At 39.9% G+C, this 25,300-nt stretch overlaps 2 protein-coding genes across 2 annotated transcripts in view; both read left to right on the top strand.

Annotated features, from left to right (window-relative positions):
* Positions 1-8,823, top strand: part of gxylt2 (glucoside xylosyltransferase 2) — a 33,982-nt gene extending 25,159 nt beyond the window's left edge. The window contains exons 4-7 of the mRNA XM_049588327.1: positions 1,527-1,778; positions 2,119-2,242; positions 4,926-5,098; positions 7,357-8,823. Coding sequence (XP_049444284.1) covers positions 1,527-1,778; positions 2,119-2,242; positions 4,926-5,098; positions 7,357-7,533 — 726 coding nt within the window. The 3' untranslated portion in view covers positions 7,534-8,823. The remainder of the gene's footprint in view (positions 1-1,526; positions 1,779-2,118; positions 2,243-4,925; positions 5,099-7,356) is intronic.
* Positions 8,824-12,286: 3,463 nt separating this feature from the next.
* ppp4r2b (protein phosphatase 4, regulatory subunit 2b) lies at positions 12,287-21,106 on the top strand. The gene is made up of 9 exons (XM_049583310.1): positions 12,287-12,448; positions 13,172-13,253; positions 13,604-13,774; positions 16,340-16,433; positions 16,529-16,566; positions 16,683-16,757; positions 16,906-17,046; positions 17,139-17,446; positions 19,527-21,106. The coding sequence occupies exons 1-9, from the start codon at positions 12,415-12,417 to the stop codon at positions 19,895-19,897; spliced, it is 1,314 nt and encodes a 437-aa protein (XP_049439267.1). The 5' UTR covers positions 12,287-12,414; the 3' UTR covers positions 19,898-21,106.
* The last annotated feature ends 4,194 nt before the right edge of the window (positions 21,107-25,300 follow it).

Genomic DNA, 25,300 nt, shown 5'->3' with positions numbered 1-25,300 from the left:
TTCGGCTTTTCAGTCACGCAGCACTGGCCTGGCTTGCAACGAAAACGCCGAAGGCAGGGCTATTCCCTGGTAGTGCTGTATGTCCCTGACTGGTGGATGTATTTTCAAGATGGCGAAATGTTATGGAACCCCCCAAACGACTTACCCGCCCAATGTACAAACAAATCCGAAATTCTCCTTTTACAAGAATAAGTCAGATTATTGGTGGAGGTAATAATACACCAGTGATGACATATTTATGAATGCAGACATTGATTTTTGCCAATAAACAACTGAAAATGCTACACAATGTCCCTTTAAGAAGCATTGATAGAGGCTGCCTGAGACCTCAGATTTACGTTGCCAACGACTGCTTTACTGTTGTTGTTACACATAATTAGAGGAGCTTGAAATTGTTTGTGTAAAAGAGGAAGTGAAAATCATACGGAGTGACAGTGTCGTATGACACTGTGAGAAAATTATGCATTTTTCCATGTAAGAAATAGGGCTGTCCCAAATACCATTTCTGGGGCTGCTAACGTTGCGACGGGACACAAGAGGACCCAGGGGGATAGTATTCAATCAATTTTCAATTCAGTTTTATTTATAAAGCCCAATATCACAAATCACAATTTGCCTCACAGGACTTCACAGCATACAACATCCCTCTGTTCTTAGGACCCTCGCAGCGGATAAGGAAAAACACCTCCAAAAAAAACCCAATCATATACATTTACACTAATCCATCACCTAAACCAGACTCGACTTTGGTAGGACTTAGCATCGTTGCATGTTTGTGAGAAAAAGAGAGTAACAGAGTGGGGCTAAGAGAAGGTGAAAGTAAGGTGGAGGGTGGACTATTGCACGCAGTGTTTCTGTAAGTTATCAATAAGTTGAATGCTACGGGTTGGGCTGCATCACTTGATGGAACACAAGTGCCTCTCTAATGTTGCCAGCTGCGGATAGCTGTCTACAATTTGTCTCACCTGTTCCTTTTCCTCATCAGACAGCCAATTTAATTGCTTGAAGTAGGGGTCGATGACTGCGCCAAACTGAGGATACTGGCCTCATTCGTGTCTGACACTTGCCACCTCCTTTCAATATCCTCCGCCAGTTTACTGGTGAAAAAACAAAACAAAAAAACAAAGGTTTAGATACTGATTTAGCCGTCAATTATCATGTCAATGATTGAAGCTTCAAAGCATTCAGGTCAGCCATAGCAAGAGGTATGTGAGACCATGTTTGAACAGCAGGTTTATTTATTTAACTACATTTTTGTGTATTACTGATATGGTGTAATAATGCCAGTTCTCATTCTTAATCTTCTTCTTAATTTTAATTTTAATTGAAGTTTTTTTTAATTCATTAAAATGTAACATACAAACATATTATTAGCAAAGATAAATCAGGTTATTCTTAAAAAAAACTCCATCTCTCTTTGAATTCTCCTCGGCATGAAAAACACTGAGGACCCCTGGATAAGATGGAAGAATATTGTCATTAATAAATAATATATAATGACATTTAATGTAACTGTGTCCTCCCAGGTCATCCTGAAAGACGTGGACTCCTTACTCTACGTAGACACTGATGTGCTGTTCCTGCGGCCTATGGATGATATCTGGAGTCTCCTGAAGTCCTTTAACAGCACTCAGCTGGCAGCGATGGCCCCAGAGCACGAGGTTCCAAAGATTGGCTGGTACAGCCGCTTTGCACGCCACCCTTTCTACGGAGTCACAGGGGTCAACTCTGGCGTCATGCTGATGAATCTCACAAGGATCCGCAGCACAATGTTTAAAGTAAGGTCAAAACGTAGTCATATTTCCTCACACTCTGATCAGTAAAAAGCTAAAGTGAGCTGTGATTTCTCTTTTGCATTCTCAAGATTCTTTTCTCTGAGCTCAAGTCGCAGTGCTCTGAGTGGGCCGCAATTGAAGCTTTCTGATTACCACGCTAGAAGCACAGACTTCTGCCCTCAGAACTCAATTTAGTAGCACTCCAGTTCTTAATGCTTCCTACTGGATTGCAAATGGAAGAGGGAATGTAAATGTGCTTCTCCTTTGATGATGTGTTTTTGGTAAAAAAAAAGATTGCTCTTGAGCTGTTCGCAAGTGAAAGTTGCTGTTATTGGTATTTCAGAACAGTATGATCCCCAGTGGCCTGTCCTGGGAGGATCTTCTGCATCCACTCTATCAGAAGTACAAGAACCACATCACCTGGGGAGACCAGGACCTGCTCAACATTATCTTCCACTACAACCCAGGTACAGTCCTTTTTGGGGTTCACTCATATTGTCTACAATGATCATAAACATATTATTAAAACACATTGGGTACCCACAAAAAGAGGCTTTAAACTGCTCTGTTGAAGGCTTACAAAAGGCATAACCAGTGTATGTAAATGCATTTTGAATTATTAGTCAGCACACTTCAGTTTGACACGATCAACATGTTCGCATAAATTGTGTCTTATTTCACTGTTGATAAACCAGTCTTCATTATGAATCTGCATCAGTAAACACATGAGGCTGTGGCTGTAGGCAACAGCAGACTGAGCTCCAGCTGCAGCAGCCAGATGTGGGCATTAAATGTTCAGAGCTACAGCAGAACTACGGTAGAGCTGGCATCGCTGGTGTTTGCTCGAAAACACAGCCAGTGTTTGTTTTACATGGTACAGCTTTGAGCTCTCTGCAATCCCCAGAGATATATTCAAGTTATGAGCATTGTTCTGACTTCTCTGTGCTTGTTCTGCAATCAGGAGAGGCTTCTTAAGACTGTGATCACTCCTCAGGTCAGAACTTGATTGAGAATCCAATGAATTCATGTGATTTTTCAGTAAAATTAAAAAAAAAACCTTTGTATGTTTGTATATTATTTTGGCTTTTTTTTTTTAGCCTGGCACTGTATACAATGCATCACTATAATGGATACAAATGTACAAAGATATCAATATCTGTGTATCCTATGATTAAATCTTTCCCACCATTTCTTCTTTTTATATTTAATGTGCATACATGCAGCATGCACACATTCCTCCACATTCATAATGTGTGGGACACATGCCCTGTGGAGCAGAGCTGAGCTGTGGGGCAAATTTGTCACAGTCACAGCTGCATGTTACATGACATTCGGAGAGATGTGTTGACATACACATTCATAGCTATGAAAAAAATTACTTTTGGCTTATCACATTTTGAGCTATTAGGTGCAGTGTACTGCATATTTAAAAACCCACCAGTCTGATCAGGATATTATTCTGCGTTATTAGTGTATGTGGCCAGTTGGGCAGGTGAAGCTAGAGAAAGACAAAAACATATCAACCTTTGAATACAAAGACCGGAATACCTTCATTAGAATGGTGGGGCTGCAGAAGATATAATCTTTTAGCTGTGATCACGATATCAACTTGTGCGATAAACACATTGCCAAAGATGTTTTGAGATAGTTGAAAGAGAGTATCAGTAGAAAACTTTTGAATGTAACTATCATTGATTTTTTTCCGTTCAATAAAAAAATGTTGGGAAATAATTTTTGTTTTTTTATTCAACAAGCAATTACTGTTATTTTAGCAGTACACTGAAAGCAGCATACAACTGAGTACACTGTGATATCTGTATTTATTGCAAGTAATATCACAATATTCAACAATGTTGCATATCTCATATTTTCCTCATATTGTGCATACCTAGGTTCTACCCTGTTTCACTGTATTGATATTGATACATGCATCATGGCTGTTTGGTGCCGACAGTTGCCACTGTTTCAGGCTCCATTTTTAGATTGTTTCTCAAAAAGACACAATTTGTAGTTGTTTCCAAAGTCCTCAAATCATGAAAACAATTTACTGTGGTCCAGTGGAGGTGGCAGTCACATCTACATGTGGATATTTGATCACTCCAGATATTACCAACTACTAGGCCTAGATCTGATTTTCTTTTTTTTTTAAAGATATTTTTGGGGCTTTTTTGCCTTTAATTGACAGGATAGCTAAGCATGAAGGGGGGAGAGAGAGAGAAAGAGAGGGAGTGACATGCAGCTAAGGGCCACTGGCTGAAGTCGAACCTGGGCTGCTGCAGCAACAGCCTTGTACATGGGGCGCCTGCTCTATCCACTAAGCCACTGATGCCCCATATCTGAATATTTTTATGCCTCCACGCCAGGGACAGCTGTGGCTGGAGGTATTATGTTTTTCAGGTTGTCTGTCCATCCGTCCCATTTGTGATGCGTGGACTCAAGGATGAAGTGATGAGATTGTGATGGTCAAAGATTGGTCTAATGTCACAAAACATGTTTTTGGCTATTACACAAGAAGTCATATGCTAATTATTTCATTTCATTTCACACAAATGTCTGATATGATAAAATGATGAAGTGATGAAATTTTATATCCAGAAGGTCAAAGGTCAACTTCACTGTGACATAATGTTCTGCAAAAACACCTTTCTGGTCATTACTCAACGTCATATCTCAGGAACAGAAATTGGTGACACTAATCTTGGGTGTCCGTCATGAAACTGTGGCGATGGCATAGAACTTCTGTGCTGCTGGGTCAAAAATGTTTGTGAAGCATCCATGTTTTTCCAAAAACAAACTCTTAATGCCTTCAAAGTCTTCACTATGTATTAAAGTGTGAGTCTGGGCAGACATGAACGTACACTGCAACTTGACTGGTTTGTGGAGCCATACAGTCGCAGGGCTGTATTTCTAGTTGAGCATAAACCCCTATTAACTCTAAAGGGCAGATATGTGTGTTCTATACCATAGTTCTCCTCACAGATTTTTTTGCATCCTGAAAAATAAAACTAGCAATCTGCCAGTGACAAACCTGCTTTTGAAACCTTCACAAGTTAAAATCTTAACTGTTTCCTAGCATCGTATTGACATCAGATACAGTGTTTGGTTGTAATTCATAGCAATGATGTGTTCTTGTTTGTTGTTTTCTCGCAGAGTGTCTTTACATCTTCCCCTGCCAGTGGAACTACAGACCAGATCACTGCATGTACGGGAGTAACTGCAAAGGGGCTGAAGATGAGGGCGTGTCCATCCTCCATGGCAACCGTGGAGTATATCATGATGACAAGCAGCCAGCGTTCAAAGTAGTCTATGATGCAATACATGATGTAAGTATCCCTGCAGGATATTCAAGTTTTAAAGACACAATATGATATTGATGCACAGCACCCCCTGTTTACACTGTGCTCACAGTGCAGGTAACTCAATAATGTATGGTTAATGACCTATTCCATTCATTTTAGCATAGTTAATATTGTTAGTAATCAATTTTATGTATATATATATATATATATATATATATATATATATATATATATATATATATATATATATATATATATATATATGTGTGTGTGTGTGTGTGTGTATATATATATATATATATATATGTGTGTGTGTGTGTGTGTGTATATATATATATATATATATATGTGGGTGTGTTATATAAGATGATGAACCCGTTATCCAGTTGGTCATTAACACCTAATTAGATGGGAAACAACAGAAATGTTGCATTCATGTGTATTAATGACAATATGACTGCAAAAATTGAGCATCATAAAAAGCTGAGGTGTAAGTATTATGGTAAACTGGTATTATCTATCAGTAATGTTAATAGTTACACCTGTGCTTTACCTGCTATGGCATATCAAAATATCTCATGGAAATGAAGGATGATGGATAATGGAGGAGTAATATAATTAATAGTATCATAATATACTGTGTAATGTTATTATTACTTGAGTCCAACTTAATGAAGGCCTTTAAATGTGTATAATCTAATTGTGAGTATTATATGGCTACAATGGGCTGAGTTTCACATTGTTTATCAGTTGATCACCACGTGACACCGTGAATTTGTGAAGAAAACGTAGTCTTTCTTGCATGCCTACACAGTGACCGGACAATCCAAAAATGGGGCACATTCTCATTGCACAGTAAAATTACATCACAGCATCTGTTTACAAACTCTCACACAGTTTGTGCAGTATAATCCAAGTCTCCATTATCCAGTCGTATTTGTTTATTTGTTTATTTCTAGGATCCCCATTAGCTGATGTCATGACATCAGCTGTTCTATTCTAGTATGCTCAGTACTTCCCAAACACATGTACTTTTACTAGAATGTTACAATATAAAACACTTCCACACAAGAGTAGCATGCCCATAGCGTGCTTGGGCTACTTGTCCGTGCATGAGACCGTTTGTACTTACGTGTTTTAAATGTAACGTTGTAATGACATTTTTTCAATTGTAATTTTTGTAGTCTATATTTATATTCTTGAGTGTTGCAGTACTTTTCAGCATTTTTATTCCTCCTAATATGTTTTTTATTGTATGTGTAATGTATGCACCAAAGAACCAAACCAAAATCCTTGTAAGTGAAAACCTACAATAAATCCGTTTGTGATTCTGATTCTGAAATTGCATGTGTTTGGTGAGCACTGAGCTTTCGTCTGGATCAATGAGACTTGGATTATACTGCACGAGTTGTGCGAGATGTTTTGATATAGTTTTGCTGTTGTTAGATGCGGACCCTGATTACTTCAGTTTATCAAGAATGTTTTCCTTTTTGGGATTCTCAGTTCACCATGGAGGCATAGTGGGAAAACTTTGTGTTTTTCATAAATTCAAGGTAACACGTGGGGGGTAATATATAAATATACAAACGGTCATTTTGCGGATGAAGTATTCCTTAAAACCAACAGCTAATATTCCTACTCAGCCTTTCGAACTCATGGGCAATGTAAATATACTTAAATATAGGAGAACAAATATACTCTGTATCATATACTGTTGTTTTCCATTAACCAGTCAGGTTAAAAAGCTCAATACAAATTTCAACTGTGCCTCCTAATATAGTCTGACATGTTTAGCCTAGCTTAGCATAGGAAGTGGAAGCATGGGGAGTCCTAGCCCTATGAAAAAATACACCCCTTTACAACCAAACAGCTATTGACCTGTCTCATCTTTTCATCGGACTCTGGTTAATGTAAAGCAACATATTGCTAAAAATGTTGGACTGTTCCTTTAATGACTTCAGCTCAGCAAAAACAGCAGCGTTGAGTGTTTTCTCTCTGATACAGATTCTCTCTTGCTTGCATTAAACAATCTGGGTCAGTTTTTAAATTTAGAATTTGTTTTCTCCGGCAGCAGAGTCAGTTCCCTCGCTGCTCTACTGAGATAAGCCTCTTAAAGACAAGCTGGGCCATAATTTATGATTAATACTGAACGCCACCACCCCACCCCTACTGATGGAATTTGTAAATATCGTTTAGTGTGTGATATGTTCCATTAAAAAATGATCAAACTGAAACAGCTTTTAGATCAGAACTGACACAGGACAATGACTCTGTCCCCGCAGTTTCCCTTTGAGGACAACATGTTCCAGTCGCTGTTCTACCCCATCCAGACCAAGTTCCTGGACACAGTCAACACCCTGTGTGGCCGGGTTCCTCAGGTCTTCCTCAAGCAGATAGAAAAGACCATGAGGAAGGCGTTTGAGGATAAAGTGGTCCGACACGTCAAGCCGCACAAATAACTAATGGAGAAATGGACTCCAACTTTTAACTGGCAAACACCAAGGACCATCCTGCTGTGGATTATGTGTCACACCAGCATCGTCCAGACTGAACTATTGGCTCTGTGTTTGCAGTGTATCCAACACACAACTCTTCCTGGAATGGTCTTATGAACATAATGATCCTCTAAAGATGGTATAGATAATGAGCCTATGTAGAGAAGCATACAGTGCTGGTCAGTGATGCCGTAGAGTAGGTTTGCCTTATTGCCGTCTGAAACTTTCCACATCCCAGTTATGTACGGTGATGAAATGTATGACAACGTTGGAAAGCTACAGTGGGAAAAAAACTGCACAAAATCTTTTTTAAATCAAGAATTATGAAAGTATGAGCTCTTCATCTCAAGTGTGGGCTAAAAGTTAAATTAAGGCACATTTGTGTCAATCAAGCATTTAACGAAAGAATCAACCTTCTTTATTTTTCCTCACAAACATGGTTAACACTAAAAGTAAACTTTGGACTTTGGAAGGCTTTACTACTTTGAGTAGTAGATTCATAGACCACTCCTTTAAAATCATGTGAATGTTTTACCAGCAAATAACTTGAAATGTGAGCCTGTGTGAATGAAAAGAGTTGCGAGTTCTTGGCCAAATGCCACTGACAGTATTAGATACAGTACAACAGAGGAAATGTGGACTTTCAATGTTAAAAAGCGAATGTTAAAATGCACTTTCAGAATAATATTAGGACAGGATGTTTGTTTGTACGCAACACGTCCACATTAGATGCTACACTGTCCAAGTGGATCCAAACCAAAAGTGCTAGCGTTTAAAAATAATGACATACTACAGCTGATTATGTGCCATATATAAATAGTCATGTTTACTATTACAAGAAAATGAGTGGTGGTGTGTGTGTGTGTGTTTGAGAGGATATCTTAGTTTGTAATATGATGTATGGTCTGTTGGGTCACATGTTTTAGCAGCATTATGTTCAGTGTGGTGTAATGATCTAAATATATCATTCAAACTGGAAACAGAACATGGCTGTACAGTCAACACATGTTTCTAAATAAATCAATGCAATGCACCGAGTCTTATTTACATACTGTATATGGGGAATGAAATATACCAGAGTAATGCAAATGGATGAAATGCACTCTCACAAATGTATGGAATTATGCAGTAAGGTAAGATACACAACATACACAACGGTAACTGCTGCATCACAACACCAAAGATTTGTCTTGACATTAGCATCTGTATTTATATTTAGTTTGGTTTGATAATTAATATGATAATGTGTTTTGAAACTGGACCTGAACTGAACTTAACCACTGTATGTGTTTCACCAATGGCTTGAAGAAATATAATATTTTAATGTTTGAGGAAAAAGATAACAAGAGTTCCCCAGTTATGTGCCTTAGGAGTCTAGCAAATGTAGTTATTTAAATCCAGTTTCAGTTCCTGAGTTCATGTCAGGAGCACAGGGAAAAGCAAATTAGCAAAAGCAATAAGACAGACTTAAAGGGGAACTATGCCTATTTTCAAAATTCATATATGTTATTCCCATGGTCTAAAGCAGTCCAAAAAATAACAACAAACAAATCCAAACGCTGGAGTGTAAAAAACTCAACTTTGGTATATCATCAAGTACATCATCATCATCATCATCATCAAGTATATCATCAAGTTTTGGGGTGGCAGTAGCTCAGTCCATAGGGCCTTGGGTTGGGAACCGCAGGGTCTCCTGTTCGAGTCCCCGTCCGGACCAAATATGGAGCATGGACTGGTGCCGTTGAGCAAGGCACCGAACCCCCCAACCGCTCGGGGCGCCTGACCAAGGGCAGCCGCCTCACTCTGACATCTCTCCACTTTGTGCATGTATAGGTCCTGTTTGTGCATGTGTGTGTCTTTCGGACCTGTGTGTAATTGACAAGCAAGAGTGAAAACATTGAATTTCCCCTCAGGGGGATTAATAAAAGTAAATAAAAAAAAAAACCCTTAAGTATGAAGTCTGGAGCTGCACCCTGGACAGTGAATTAGGAAAGATGTTAACCCATTTAAGCCCACCAGCAACAATAGTTGCCAAAGTGTATGCTTGTCATTTTCCACTTAAAAATACATTTCTAAATACTATACATGTTTTATATATCAGTGATATGTGAGTAGACACCTTAGAAAATCATATTAAGAAGAAGAAGAAGTTTCCACATACTTCCTGTCACATGGTGTTGTTGAGTTCCTGACCCATCTTACTGAGGGCGTGGCGACGACAAACCCCCACAAGTAAAGGTGATTTTCATATTATAATAATATTTTTTTTGTTGACATATATATATATCTACTTACTCATGGAAGTCTCTAGAATCATCCGAGCAACAGAAATTTTGCATTGGATGTATAGTTTTTCTGTATGCAATCATTTGTCCAAGCAGCAACTATTGTTGCCGGTGGGCACATACCTTGTCAGTAGATAATAATGTTAGATAACATTACCAGCATTACAAAGGGCTAATATTTGGTAACAATACAGTTTTTGATAGTGTTAGCTTTAACATTTGGTAACCAACATTACTAGTGTTTGGTAGCTAGTGCTAGCTAACTAACTAGCTAGCTATTAGTGCTGCCAATGTTAGCGCTGACTGTGTTGCATTGTGTGGTAGATTAGAAGGACTGAATGATGTCAAATACAGGGAGAACATCTTTAACACTATTGTACATGAACAGGGATATAGAATTGGAATTGTTTGGTAAAAAATATCCATTTCAAATTGCGTTAATTTCACAAAATGGTGGCCCCCAGTGGCCATGGGAGCAAACTGTTTCGTGTTTTCCACAGAGATAAACCAGGATGATTAGAGAGGTATACTTTGGCAGAGGTTTTGGACATCCTTGATGCAGATGATCCCTCTGCAAAAATCACAAGCATTTCAGTTGTGCCAGAGTCTGAGAATAATGCCCACGAAACAGACTGTGACAGCTAATGATATGACCTCTGATCCCAAATGCCTACCATCTAGGCTGGTCAAAGGAGACTGCTTTGTGTCTGATGGTGACATGCAACTACCCATCATTGATGATGGACAAGAACCTGAGTAGCTATGTTTCCATCCAAAAGTGATTTGAATCATTGAGAAATGTGCATTAAAAGAAATACGAATCCTGTGTGTTTCCATTAAATGTACTGACTTTGGTGAAAACTACGAACTCGCACGAGTTTTCCACAGAACCAAAAACAAAACAAGTCTTGCATTCTTCTTCTTCTACGTTTTCTGGTGGTTGTCAACCAGCTTGTAAATGCATTACCACCGTATTAAGACTAGAAACGTTCTTATTTTGTCCTCCGTCCACAGAAGTCTTGTGTTGTTGTTTTCCGCAATGTTTTTGCCTTATGAGTGAACCAGAAACACCGGAAGCAGTTGGGGTGAAAGTGCACTACATCAGACTTAATTCGAACATAACTTTTTCCATCCCCCGTTTTGCGAATCAAAATTTTTTTCTCATTAACCAAAACCCGGCTATAGTGAGTGTATTTTAGTTTGTGCAAATCAGGGGATTTTAATTCAAATTTTGGCGTTTCCAAGTTTTTTGATGACAAAATTCATGAATTAAATTGTTCTCACACTTGTCATTGAAATATCATTGGAATTCTTAATTTAGGTGATGTTTTACTTTAAGGGTCCAGTGTTTAGACTTTAGTGTCCTCTAGTGGTGAGGCTGCAGATTGCAACCAACTAAAACTTCTGTGCCAAGAATGCAGGGGAGAACTGTGGTGGTAGATGCGAAAATAGGAAAGGCTTTGGACCCAATGTTTGGTTGGTCCTATCTGGGCTACTGCAGAAACAACATGGCGTCCTCTGCAGAAGAGGACCCACTTCACATAAAGATATAAACGGCTTGTTCTCAGGTAATGGAAACACAACAGTTATGACAGTAGCTATTATATATATAATATTTGGTGGACTGGTGGCTGGAGAGGTGCCAGTTTACCTCCTGGGCACTGCCGAGGTGCCCTTGAGCAAGGCACCAAACCCCCCAACCACTCGGGGTGCCCTACCAAGGCAGCCCCCTCACTCTGACATCTCTCCACTTTGTGCATGTATAGGTCCTGTTTGTGCGTGTGTGTAACTTTCAGACCTGTGTGTTAATGACAAAGGAGTGGAAAAAAATGAATTTCCCCTCAGGGGGATTAATAGAGTATATAAAATAAATAAAATATACACTAATGAAAACTTAGCGCTTAGTATAATATTCCATTTCTGCCTATTTATCTCGCTAAGTCCTAGACACTGGACCAAGCTCTAATACCTACAAAACAAGTATATTGGCTATAAAACAAAATAAAAACCATTCAGACAGTTCACTTCTATCAATCACATTCTTGTTTCTCTAGCAATGTTTAGAGAGCATTGAGCAATACTGTCACTCTGGTATACCCAGCTACTCTGTTAGGGCAAACATCTGTTTATTTGATCCTGCCTGTTTTTTAAATGAAAAACACATATAAGATCACAATAATACAATGCAATATAAAAAAATATGTTACAAATTCAACAAATGATCCTGTTCGAAAGAGGAGATTGTCTCACTTGCAGTGGATAAAATTGAGATTGCTGAGATATTGCCACTTGCATTTGTCATTATACCCCGTTTTTGTCGTAAACATTTATTTTATTTCATGTTATTGTATTTCATTTTGTCATTTTACAGGTATGTTTTCCACAGGGCTCTGGTGCTCCTCTCAGTGCAGTGCCTTGTCTGTTGCTGAACAGGCAGTGACCTCACGGCGCCATATTAAAATGCTCCCTCCTCTTTGCCTGTGAGATCGTAGCTTAGCAGCAGCAGCTAGCCGCCAGTCTGCCTTTTACATCCTCAAGACTGACAGAGGGCAACGACGTGATGGAAGTTGACTCGCTTCAAGAGGCGCTCAGAGGTCATTTCACTTTATTTCGATAGTTTATGTGTTTATTAAGGCTACGTGTTGTACGTGTGCTTCCGCAATTGTTACATTATAAGAAACAAACGGGTTGTAGCTCACAGGCTAATGTCCCTAGCTAGCTGCTACTCATTACCAGCTAACGCTAACAGCACAAGCGGTTTCACGGAAATGGTTAGCTTTCTGTTCATTATCCATTGGCTAATGTCAATTCATTAGCCAGGTGGAAAGCTAACTAAAATATGATGATTTCTTTACTGTCCTGCCTTCTATTTGCCCTCAGTATCTGATATTACTTGCTAACAGATATTTTTTTGTCGGGATGAAATAACTGGCCGGTGTCACCGGCTATTGGAAGACTAACGTTACTGTTTGCCGGCTACGCTTCTGCGGCTAAGTTAACATGCTAGCTAGTGCGCTAAAGTTAAGCTAGTTACAGCTAGCAAGCGACATAGCGAGATAGATAGCTCCTACTAGCTACGTTATGTAAATAGCTAACGTTAATAAGACAATGTGATCGTCTTCACCCAAAGTTTCGCTAGAGACCTGCTAACAAGCCTCATTTAGTTGGCTAGAGTTTAGGCAATCTTTGAAGGTAATTATAACATCCAAGCATTATAGCCGAGTTATAAAAGCTGTAGGTTAAATCAAAGCCTGTCCATCTCCCAAGGCTAGTACAGGCTGGAACACAACGTAATGTCCGCATTTGTTTCTCCTCAGATTTTGACAAGAAGGCAAAGCAGGAGGCATCTCCTCTTCTGGAGCAGTTTCTATGTCATATTGCCAAGACAGGAGAGACCATGTAAGTAAACATAGCAGGCCTGATCATTTCTCCCCTCATATCTAATGTTACTAGAACACACACAGATAATGATTTAACGTTATACCATAATTGTGTTTATAGTCAACAATAGATGTGCGGTCCAGGAATGCTATTTATACAGAGATTAAAATATTTTTTTTTCTTAGTTTGTTGTGCAGTTTTGTTATCAGTGCAACTGTATTTAAATTCATCTTTTTAATGAATGTGTTGCAATAGCTTATGCAACATCCAGCCATAGTATGCTTTTGTCCAATTGAGCTGTATTTTCCTCTATTTAATGTATCATGCCTAATATGTTGCGCCTTATTCTGCTTATCATTTTCCTCTAGGGTTCAGTGGTCCCAATTTAGGAACTACTTCTTGTTTAAATTGGAGAAGGTGATGGATGACTTTAGGGCCTCAGCACCTGAGCAAAGAGGTCCTGCAAATCCCAACGTGGAGTCAATTCCATTTGAAGATATGAAGGAGAGAATCTTGAAAATTGTGAAGGGATACAATGGGTAGGTGACCAGCTACATGAGTACATTTCTGTATTACAGCTACAGTGCCAAACTGAATGTATGGATGGGGATGCCAGATTGAATATGTCTGGTTTCCCATGGCCAACACATGCCATGGATTGATGACTTCTAGCTCACCCAGTTTCCTACACAAATATTTGTAGTGGAAGATGTAATTATTATACAGTTCTTCATTCTGTGTTATGACTGTAAAATGCAGTAGTTTTGCTGATATTGTCGCTTTTGTGAAACAGCGCCACATCTATTGGCTTTTTAGTGTGTCCCAAATTGTATGGAAAGGTCTGGCCTCATTAAATATATTGTTTGAATCTGTGTATATTTAGTGTTGCCAGAGTAATTAAGTTTGTGTGTGATAAAGATCAGGAACGTACCCGCATCACTCCCAATTGACTGACTTGTTGTGAAAGTTATGCCCAACATAGTGTCCTTCAAAATTCTCAAAATGGAGATGCAAATGATCCCACAATGCCATGTGTTGACATTGTGGGAATCTGTCAGTTACAATGCGAAATAGAAATAATGATGAATCAGAGTTTTCCATAAGTGTCAGCTGGATGGCTGGACATTGAAACATCTTCAGCCAACTACTTTTTTACTGTATCAAGTCACTTACCTGTCACATTTTAGATCTTGGTCGTGTAAACTATATGTTTTAAAGGGATGAAGGATTTTGGTCATTGGACCTCTGGATCTTAAGTAATTAGAGAAACAAGTTGAGTTCATGTGCGCAGCAGCTTGGCTCACAGACTACTGGGTCGGTTTGTTTTGGTGAGGAGGAGACCTCTGCCGATAGTTCGGCTCAGAGTAAAACATGTTAACAGAGACCACTGAAGAAATCCTAACCTAAAAACAAGCTGAGCACCTAAAAACAAGCTGAGCTAATATTAGAGTCAGCTCAGCTAGCAGCCCCCTTATGTCCCATGGCCACCGAAGAGCATCAGAGAAACACTTATTTTTAATGTGAAGCTGCTTTATTCTGTGTTTTTACCTGTTTTGACTGTTGGATCTATTTTGAGGAGGAGGACGTCTCTGAGGACATTCAGCTCTCTGTAAAAACCTTCTGATATCCCCTTCTGCTGGGATCTGTAAGATCATGATGACTGTAAAGTCCTTCTTTTTCTGAATGCGCTCCAAAGTTTAATATATATTGGATTTAAGAAACAGGCGCTCTAACCATGAATACTTGTGATTCAATAATGCAAACTTAAGAGGGAAAATCAGCTTGAACCATTTGGAAATGCACTCAAAAAAATCCATGCACTGTGCAGTTTATAATTTAGTCTGATCTATGAAAATTTCAAGTAAAGAAAACACCCCTCATTATATTGCCAATTACAATGTATAAGGAGGAATGTGATGGCTTCGCAGTTTTAATAGCCTTGTTCATATTACCTGTCAAGAAGTCGCACCCCTAGGACTCTATACAATACGCCATCTTACTGTCAAATGTAAATGCCAGTTAGCAAAATGTAAATGCGATACAGTTTGTTACCATCTTTACTTTAAAAAAGGGAAACAGAATTCAGCCTAAAAAATGTGTTACAGACAACTGATAAGGGCATTTAGCAGATTTTCAACGAGCTTTGTATCAAAATAATGTGGGTAGTGTATATATAAATGAACTGGTATACTTCTCTCCATCAAACCAGTGCAGAGATATCCCTCCTCGTCCCCAGCAAAATGGTTTCACTGGCTCTCAGTGCTGATCAAATAAATATCAAGGTTATCTTTACTGCATTGCCTATTTCTTGCCTACAGTGTTTTTAGAAACATATTACAGTACTGTGTTAAATTGTAATAGTGAGGGTTTGTGAACAGGAAGTCGGCACCATACTGTTTCCTGCACAGTGAAAAGAGGCAGAAAAAACTGAGATCAAAAGGTCTAGGCAGCACTGAATAAATATAAACCAAGATTCTGTTACTGAGTTGCCTATTTCTCTCCTCAGATGTTTTCAGAAACATATTTTAGTTTACTGTTTAACTGTAAGAGATCAAGATCTTTTGTTCCCACTCAGCTGCCATTGTTTCAAATGGACGTGTTCGCATTCCGTCACCCACCAGCGGGAGCGTTTATTGGTCTGGTGCAGCACAGTGCACTCTGGTAGTTGTAGGTTTTCTCCCTCTTAGGCAAAAGTGTCCCTCTGTGTTCTGTGGTTTTGTAGCACCAATTTCAGAAGTTTCTTCTTTCTTACTTTCTACTGAGAAGAGCTCCTGTTTTATCAAAAGGCCATCTTTCCAGTGGGGAAATACTGCTTTGAGCATAAAGCCACTAATCCTCAGCTGGCTTCTACTTTTACCTAGCTGGATGTTGTATGCGCTTGTTGAAAACACTGGATTCACAGGGACACAAATCTCAATTTATCTTACTTAATCATGACTGATTTAGGTTTTAGACGCCTCCTAAGCTCCCACAATCCCCGAGTACTCAACAAATTTACCAAACAAGTGTGAAACAGAATGTTCAGGCAAATTTGTGTAGAAGACCACCTAAACGGTACATTTTCTGTTAAAAGTATAATGAATGTTTTTTCTTCCTAATTTTAGAATTCCATTTACGATCCAGCGCTTGTGCGAGCTGCTCACAGAACCCAAGAGGAACTACACAGGAACAGATAAGTTTCTTCGAGGGGTGGAGAAGGTATGTCCCAAGCAGCATGGCTGTTTTTTCCCTCTAATGTTGTTAAACTGCTGTCACCTGTTTTCACTCATTTGGAAATTCTTGTCTCCCTCCAGAATGTAATGGTGGTAAGCTGTGTTCATCCAACCTCAGAGTAAGTGTTTTGTTCAAGTGAAACACTTTGTAGAACCAACCTCAATAACAAATTAATATGAAGCTGGTGGGAATTGTATGTATTTATTTATTTATTTTATTAACTTGCTTGTACAGGAAAAATGGATGCAGTGCTGTCAACAGAATGAATGGAGTGATGCTTCCTGGAAACACATCTGCTTTTACAGAGAGGTTGTTTTGGGGACAGATTTTGTCCTTGATCCTGAAATTCACATACATTAAAATACAACATCTTTTTTTCGTTTTTTTCATGATGGTTAAAATGTTTTTGTTTTTCCCCAACCCCTTTCCCTCTTTCTCTGTGGTGGCTTTTTGTTAGGAAAGTGAACGGTCCTGGAACTCCCCGGCCGCTGAACCGACCGAAGCTGTCTCTGGCCAACTCACTAGCAGCTAATGGCCTGCCAGACAGCACAGACAACAAAGACCTCAACACAGAGCAAGAAGACGAAAAAGGCTCCAGGTATGTCAGAAGCCACTCACCAGAAAATATGTTATCTATGTTCAACATAAACCCACTGGAATCACATTTGTATCTCCTGATTCTCCTGCTAGTGAGGTTTCAGCGTCGGGAGGTTCTCTGGGCAGCTCAGTGAAGAACAAACATCCGGAAGATACAGAAGAGGACATGGAAGCCGAGCAGCAGGAAGTGAAGAGACTTAAGTTTAGCAAGGACGAGGAGGAAGAGGAAGATGAGGAGGACGAAGAGGAAGAACAGGAGGTTGACACACTGAGGCCTTTACATGCCACCTGCCTCTCAAAAGAGGCAGAAGCCATGGTCCAGGAGGAAGATGAAGAGGAGAAGGTCAGGTGCAACAAGGAGAATGAAGCCTCCAGCAGTGCTACTGCCACTGAGGACCAAGGTAGGGAGGCTGTTCTTGTGTGCTGTGTGTTAACTGGTCGTCGGTTTGTATGTGATGTGTTGCATTACCGAGAGGAAATTATGTTATGGGCTGTTCATGAGCTCACCCAGGTAGGTTATGGAAACCAGGAGCATTACTGTTAAAATGGCTGTATTTCGCTGCATACAGAGTGCTGCATGAAACATGTTTTTTGTAGGCCAACCCTGAATTCAACATTGAGCTGGTTCATTCAACAAAAAGCCAGTGCTGGGCTTAACTTTGACTTTTTATTTTTTCCTATTGTTTCCTCTTCTTCTTTAGTTTGACTCATAGGGGGGATTATTGAGAAACAAGCTGATTAACACATTCAGACTTTTAATTTGATGAGTTTGTGGTCAGATTGATCAGACTAGATCAGTGGATTAGAAGAGCAGGTAACGCAGAGCGCATGAAAAACATACATTCGTCTGCTGCTGTTAGACCCAGTGCTGGACTGTGGTGTGCACTTTTTTTATGGGGAAATACCTGGTTTTGTCCAAAAGTGGTTGGATTAATGATGGACAACACAGAAACAATATGAAGTTTAACTTTCTCTGCGCTCTGTGCTCAGCTGCTCTATCTGTTTCCAGAGTGCTCTCAGCTGTGAGAGACAGGTAGAGAGGGACAGAGTTCTCAAACGAGGAAATGTAAATGTGGGGCATGTTGATGCTGTGGTGGTGCGTCACAAATAAATAAATGTGTGGGGAAACCCTGCTTTCCAACACACCTCCTTCTGAGATAGCTGGATTTGTGAATTTCTCAATTTTAAAAAGATAGCCTGACATGCTTGACCTAAAATATTTATGCAGTGTAACTTAAATCTAGCTTCTCAGCAATATTGAAAGGAAATGTTGCATTGATGTTGCAAGGTATCCATCCTGCATGCCTGATGCATTAAAATCTGAAAGGATGCCGTAAACTCAGTATCAATGAGTCTACGAGACGCGCTGTTTTTTCCCCTGACAATGCTACATTATGAACAACAAATCCGTGAATTCATTCTCATCCCCAGCTCTTTGAAGCTCTGTGCGCCGCTTTTGCTTGGCATAAAAGTCAACAGTGTCAGGGGCATGATACAGAGGTCTTGGGGACCACTGGCAGACAATAACCTTACATTTTTAGGTTAATCAACCAATCACAAATATGTCCGATATCACTACAGGCATTCCTACAATCTGACTATGTGTTAACATTGCAACATCTTTTGTCTTGACTCGTGTCAGTGATGATCCAATGATGCTCTACCCTCCAGGGGACATGACGTGTTGAAAAAATACTTTTAGCAGCGGTTGCCATTGTCTCACCATCTGCGGTTGCAAAAGATGAATTCATGTTCATTCGCAATTCATGTTCATTGTCTGAATGAGTGACAGAAGAATATTAAAACTCTTCTCAGAAAGAACGAGAATAAGCATATTTGTCAGAATGTTGAACTGTGAACGTTAAACAGCAGCTTATTAAATTTTGATGGATTATCACAAATCACATTTCATTTACACATTACATTATTGCTCTCTACACTGAGTGACATTTGTATAATGTTTTGTACATAGACTGTATATAGAGATATATATACAGTCTATGGTTTTGTCAATGAAGTATATTTCATATATGTATATTTCATATTTAGGATTTTATGTGTTTGATTATTGTCAGCATACATGAATAAAACAGTAATTATAGCCATGTAACATTAAAAACAAGTTAAACACTATAACCTATCAAAAACCACTAACTCTTTTAGGGAACCAATAAAATGACCACCTGTGGGTCCCCTGGACTCACTACATTGAACACCTATTAACATGACTGCATTGAATCCATTTTGTGAGCTTATGTGAGAGAATGTGAGAAGCTCTGTTTCATGACAAATTAAGTGTGTGTGTGTGTGTGTGTGTGTGTGTGTGTGTGTGGTCTTTAAAATTTGGTGCCTGACAAGAAGACAAGCAAACCACTCATTCATCTGTCTTAAATTGCCTGGAAAGATTTGGGTCATTTCAGTCTGAAGAGGGCAAAAACATAAATCATACTCTTTGGTGTCTTTATGTCTTTTTTACCGCAGAACCAACAAGCAGCACGCAGGCCGAGGCATCTGCAGGCTCAGGTCCGGAGGCCGAGCAGGCTGAGAGGGAGGTGCCATGCGGGTCCCAGGAGGAGGGCAGTGACATGGATCAGACAGAGCAGCAGGCACCCGCAGGCGTCCTGGAGAGCCCCGAGACCAGCAGGGACAGTGAAGAGAGCAACAGTGACCCAGTCAGCAGCAGCAGTAGCAGCAGTGGTAGCAGCTGTAGCATAGAGGAGAGCGCAGAGGCAGCCAGAGAAGACGTAGCTCTCGCTCCCTCCAGCAGTACGACTGAACCTCCTACAGAGGGCGCCATGGAAAGTGCCACCTTGAACACTGGGACCACTGAGGAGCCCATGGAGCAGGACTAGACTGAAGGCGCCCTGCAGCCATGTGTGACCATAAACCAGCTTGTCCTTGAATCCAGCTTGACTTTCACTGGGAATGAGGATAACTGCACCTCGTACACAAGACGAACGCCTCGTCCCGCTTTTGGACACTCCTCCAAAATGGCTACCTGGCATTGATGTGGGCATACAAATAAAATTTCATTTGAAGTTTTTTTTTTTTCTTTTCTTTTCTTTTTAACTGGAATATTTTATTGATCTTCTTATTCTCTGATTTTAAGTTTCCCTCAAAAGGGGTTGGTTTCAGCAGCTTTGAGTTTCTTGGCTGGATTCTTTCTTCTTTTTTGTGTGTTCAATGAGATTCTGATGCTGGGGTGGTCTTTTCTTACACCACTCAATCCATCCATTTTGGACATTGTGACAGGATTGGTAGTCTACGTTTTGAACCCTTTAAGCCCAGTGAACCACACTACCAGGGTCAGAACAGAGCCATACCAGCCCCTGGGTACTTATGAAATTGTTGAAGATATTTGAGCTACCAACCACCATTTCTGTTCCTGGCTGAAGCTCATGTTAAAATGCTCTTTAGTCAAGCAATGACCTGAGGGTAACACACCACCGCTCTGTTGTTACTCCACCAAGTTCCATCAGGCTGTTGAGAACATGCATTATTTTAAAAAGTATCACTCCATCCTTATGAGATGGGAGACTTTTTTTCTCCATTGTGTCCTTATATTATTTTAACCACATTTTCTTTTTGCAATGATACACTACCAATCCCACTAACAATACAATGACTTGCTACCTTGTTGAGGCGTCTTCTGTAAAATGATATATTTTGGATGCATAAAAACCACCATAATTTATATGATCATTTCAATTCAATTAGTTATTTTGGAGTATGTTTTTTGTTTCGTCCGCCAGTTGTAGTTTACAAAACCAGCTGTAAGTACAAAGATGACTTCTGCTTTCTTTGTATCGTGATGTCACCATGTTGTTTCACCGACCGATATCCAGAGCAGTTTCTGGTTCCAGTTCTACACCTGTTTCTGCAGCTGTACTTTTTGATATTTAGAATTTTAAATTTCTGTAAAGTAGATTTTTGTAGATTGTAATACAGTATGTGTTCACTGCCTTTGTGAAACCATATATAATTGTATAATTTCTGTGTATACTCTGAATGCTTTTGCTTTCAGTGCGATATTCAGAAACAGCAATAAATGTTAACATTTTTATGCGTGCTGGTTTTGCTTACTTTGACGCAACATCTGGTTGAATCTGTGAACTGTGTTCAGTATAGTTAATGCTGGCTCAGTGAAATGGGACAACTAAGAGAGCTGCTATATGAAGTCAGAATGTCTGCCATTTCAGAGCTTCACTAATTTACAGAATTCTCAACACTTTTTCACTGCCTTGTTTTGAGTATTTTTCAAAAAATGGACTACTTATTTGTTTTCGAAGAGCTTTCTCGCCATCTTTACAGCTGTTAGCTGCTATCTTTGTCTTGCATTGTGGGATAGTAGTACACACTCAAAAATCAAGTATTTTTTAGTATCCACACTGACTTTTTGAGTATAGTCTCCAGTGAACAACACACCCTACAAACCCTGGTTAGTGTGTTATAACCTCCACCAAGGTGGCCCTATTTTCATGACACTTGGTAGAAGGGTGTAACATGGGCCACCATGTTACACCCTGGTGCTTCCTGCTTCATCCCGACTTGCTCTGATGTCATCTACATGTGGGCAATGATAACCCTATGAGATTCAGGTGGGCGCTGTGGCTGCTCTCCACTGACAGTAAGACCCAGGGCATGATGAGAATTGCCTGGCTGATGCCTGATCAAAGAGTGGATTGGCTCTTAGTTTGACTATAAACACCATGTTTTTTTCCTGTTTAATTCATAGATTTTTTTTAAAGATATTTTTTGCATTTAATTGATAGAATAGTGAAGTGTGAAAGGGGGAGAGAGAGGGAGAGAGACATGCAGCAAAGGGCCACAGGCTGGAGTTGAACCCGGGCCGCTGCGGCAACAGCCTTGTACATGGGGCGTCTGCTCTACCACTAAGCCACCGACTCCCCTTAATTCTTAGATTTAACACTACATTGTGATTTGCAAATACTTGCAAATACTAATAATTGTTTCCACCTTCAAGGCAAGGTGCTGTTAATTTCAAACAAGCCTATTCCAGAATACTCATGTATTTTATAACTGCAGCTCAGGTGTATCATGGTCTGTAATTAGTTGGCTGCAAGTTATCTGGGTCCTGAGCAGCATAAGTGGTGTTTCTCACAGACGGTGTAACTACTAAAATTAACTATGGCTCTACTCCATTTAACATCCCAGTAAGCCAATTTGTCTGAAGTGTTCCTACTAGCTTTTATGCCCGTAAGCACATTATTTCCACAGGTAGCAGTGGTGACGCAGGCATTATTTTTATGTGTTTAAAAATAAGATAATAGGTTTTGTTGAGATATTTTTTCATATTAAAGGGCAAAGGAAGCTTGATTTAAAAATGATGAAGGTGATAGTAAAAGAAGATATTAACATGATGAGTTTGGCAAACGTCTTTTGTAATGGCTCGCCATCTGTTATGGAGCTCTGGTCGTAATCAAAACGTACAGAGAAGCGAACCTTTGCCCTTAAAGTCCCAATATCATCTGTCACTGCTGTCTCTTGACTGCTGAAATTTGCCCAGGCTCTCAGAGGAAATAAAAGGCGGACTGCATTAATCCTTGCTGCACTCTTAATGGTGGGCTTCGAAGACCCATCTCCAGGGAAACAAATACCAGGTCAGGAGGGTTATTAAAAGCAGCTTGACACCGAATGATTTTTAATCTGACCCTAGCTTTATGACTGGCACACAATATGGACAGAGGAGGATGTTCCCTGGAAGGTTTCGCAGGCTTTTTAAGAGTCAACACCGGCCTGCCAAAATGGCCAGTTGACTTGTCACACTTGTATCACAGTTTATATTTAAATAGCTTTTCCTCACTTTATATGTCACGACTGCACTTGCACATTTTTGACTTTGGGCCCCAAATTCTATCTTTGCTACCTTCTGTGTCTGCAGCCGTGGGGGGTAGGACTCTATTAGCTGGGGATAACATTTTAGAGAGGTAAATACACCAGCTTGTTGTCAGATACGCAGTAAGAAAAACTGCTTCTGGTCTTCCTGAGAAGCAGAAAATCAAATTAAATTGAAAATGAAAGAAAACACACTGCAGGGCTGTCTTTTGAACGTGTGGCATTCCTTATTTTCAGAATTATTCCAAGAATGTACAAGAAATTAGGGATGTTAGTGTTTACTGTCCAAGTCCTATAAATCAGCTACGTATTGGTAGGTACGAGTATATAATTGTAATAGTGATAGCTGCTCTGAGTAGAGTGAAGCCTTTGATCAAACTAGTCAGTAAAATAACTATGAAATTAAACTGTCATTTCTCTCCTTGGAGCCCCCTCTTTGACCCCTGGGGCCTCTGGATTGCATTTAAAGCCCACTGGGCTGCCACATGTAGTTATACTTGATTTTAATGTTTCATCACCTGCCTCAAGAGAAGAACTTTTAAATGGATCTGTGGTCAGTACAAGTGCATACCAAATCAAACTAATTGTCTTGAGTCATCACGTTAAAAGGAAGCACTTCAGAGCTGGACACACTTGGTGACACTGACAGGATTAAAAGGAGAAATACATCAAGTCTTAAGAAAGTCATTTAGTCCAAGTGCGTCGGTTGAGAGATTTGAGCATACTAAGTGGTTCAACAGGATTGAAAGTTCACAGATGGAGCTGCAGCAGCATCCAGTCACGTCCTCTCAGACGGGGTCAGGCACCGCCACGCGCAATCTCCGTGTCATCCAATAGAGGGTACTGTTTAGTTTCCGAGCCAGACCAAACATGCTTAGCCTGCCCCCTGAAATCAGAATGCACGCCGAGTCCTCCCGCTGCCGGTGAATGCAGGCTGTGACACATTCAGTATGTCTCCTTACACACTGCCTTTGAATGGCCTGAAAAAGCACACACAGACATCATGACCTCCTTCAGCTCTATCCAACGCTGGCCGCATGATGAACCCTCGCTTGTTGTGTTTCTCTGGCAGAGCAGACTGCCCGGGAATGCTTGTGAATGAATATGAGATGACATAACCATGTTTTTCGTTATTGCCCAAATGCCAGTTAGAGTGATAGTTTCAGTTGAACCTGTGACACATTCATCACGCCTCTTCAGAAACCACAGCCTTCAGATCAACTCCCACGTGGGTCTCATTTCTCACGCTTTTATCAGAATGATCTAGAATACACAGCGTCTTACTTTGTGGTGAATTCCTAGGCACATCATATTTGTTAAGAAAAAAAAAACAAGGTGAGATTTCCACTACGTTGTCTCAAAACAAAGGAATACTTTGCACATCTATTTCCACACAGGTGCGTAGGAGAGGGATGAGAAGAATAAAACCTGTAGAAAAGTCTCCCGCATACTGTCTAACTCACAAGAATAATGATTCTAATGCTGCAACGTTTCAGTGACTAGACCTTCATCAGGCAAAAAACCTGATGCCTGATGAAGGTCTAGTCACAGAAATGTTGCAGCATAGACAGTGACAACGTAGACAGTGTGCGGGAGTCTTTCCTACAAGTTTAATTCCTCTACATTGCCTAAAAGGTTTGTTCGTGTCTCTGCAGGGCTGACCCTAGACTTTTGGGGTTTTGGTTTGGGGGGCCCCCCTCACTGTCACGTTCTGATGGCATTGAAACAACTTGAATTGTGAATGTTAGTTTAAGCACACATAATGTACAAATAAGCATATAAAGACTGAAGTGAAAACTACTAGCAGCGGCACTATCTTTAAAGGTCCAGTGTGTAACTTTAGGGGGATGTAGTGGCTTCTAGTTGTGAGGACTGCAGACTGTAACCAGCTAAAACTTCACCTGGTGAGAATTCCTTCAGTGTTCATTGTTCAGGAGGTTTAAAGGTGATTAAAAACGGTAAAAGCACAGAATAAAGCAGTTTCACATTTCAGAGTGTTTCTTCAATGCTGTTTGGCATGTCGGAGACATGTGGCTTACTCACCAAATGATAATGTGTGCCCACCTTTTTTCTCTGATAACTTAAGATCTAGACAAAGGGAAGGCAACCTATGGCTCTGGCTCTTTAGCCCCTCTCCAATGGCTCCTCGTGGCATTGACCAAAAAAATTAAGCCACATAGAAATGAGTCACGGTTATTTTTGAACATTCTAATTTTCATTTATCATTGCTGTAGACCTGAACTGATTCTTAGATTATCCAACTGTAAAAATAACATATTTCTAAAATGTTTTAACATTTCATCAGCTAAAATGTGAGTCATAGCTATGTCTATGGCGTGGTGCCTTTTTCCTAAATTTTGCTGAACATCAAGAGCGATGGCTTGTCTTGAGTGTCCTTA

The sequence above is a fragment of the Epinephelus fuscoguttatus genome, linkage group LG1, assembly GCF_011397635.1.
Source record: "Epinephelus fuscoguttatus linkage group LG1, E.fuscoguttatus.final_Chr_v1".
In the NCBI taxonomy this organism is placed as follows: Eukaryota; Metazoa; Chordata; class Actinopteri; order Perciformes; family Serranidae; genus Epinephelus; species Epinephelus fuscoguttatus.
This window is presented reverse-complemented; position numbering and strand designations above follow the sequence as displayed.

Excerpts from the sequence above, each read along its gene's own strand:
- ppp4r2b (XM_049583310.1), top strand. The coding sequence starts at position 12,415 with ATGGAAGTTGACTCGCTTCAAGAGGCGCTCAGAG. Across the intron at positions 16,434-16,528 it reads TTCTTCGAGGGGTGGAGAAG|AATGTAATGGTGGTAAGCTG; the intron begins GTATGTCCCAAG and ends GTCTCCCTCCAG. Across the intron at positions 16,567-16,682 it reads TGTGTTCATCCAACCTCAGA|GAAAAATGGATGCAGTGCTG; the intron begins GTAAGTGTTTTG and ends TTGCTTGTACAG.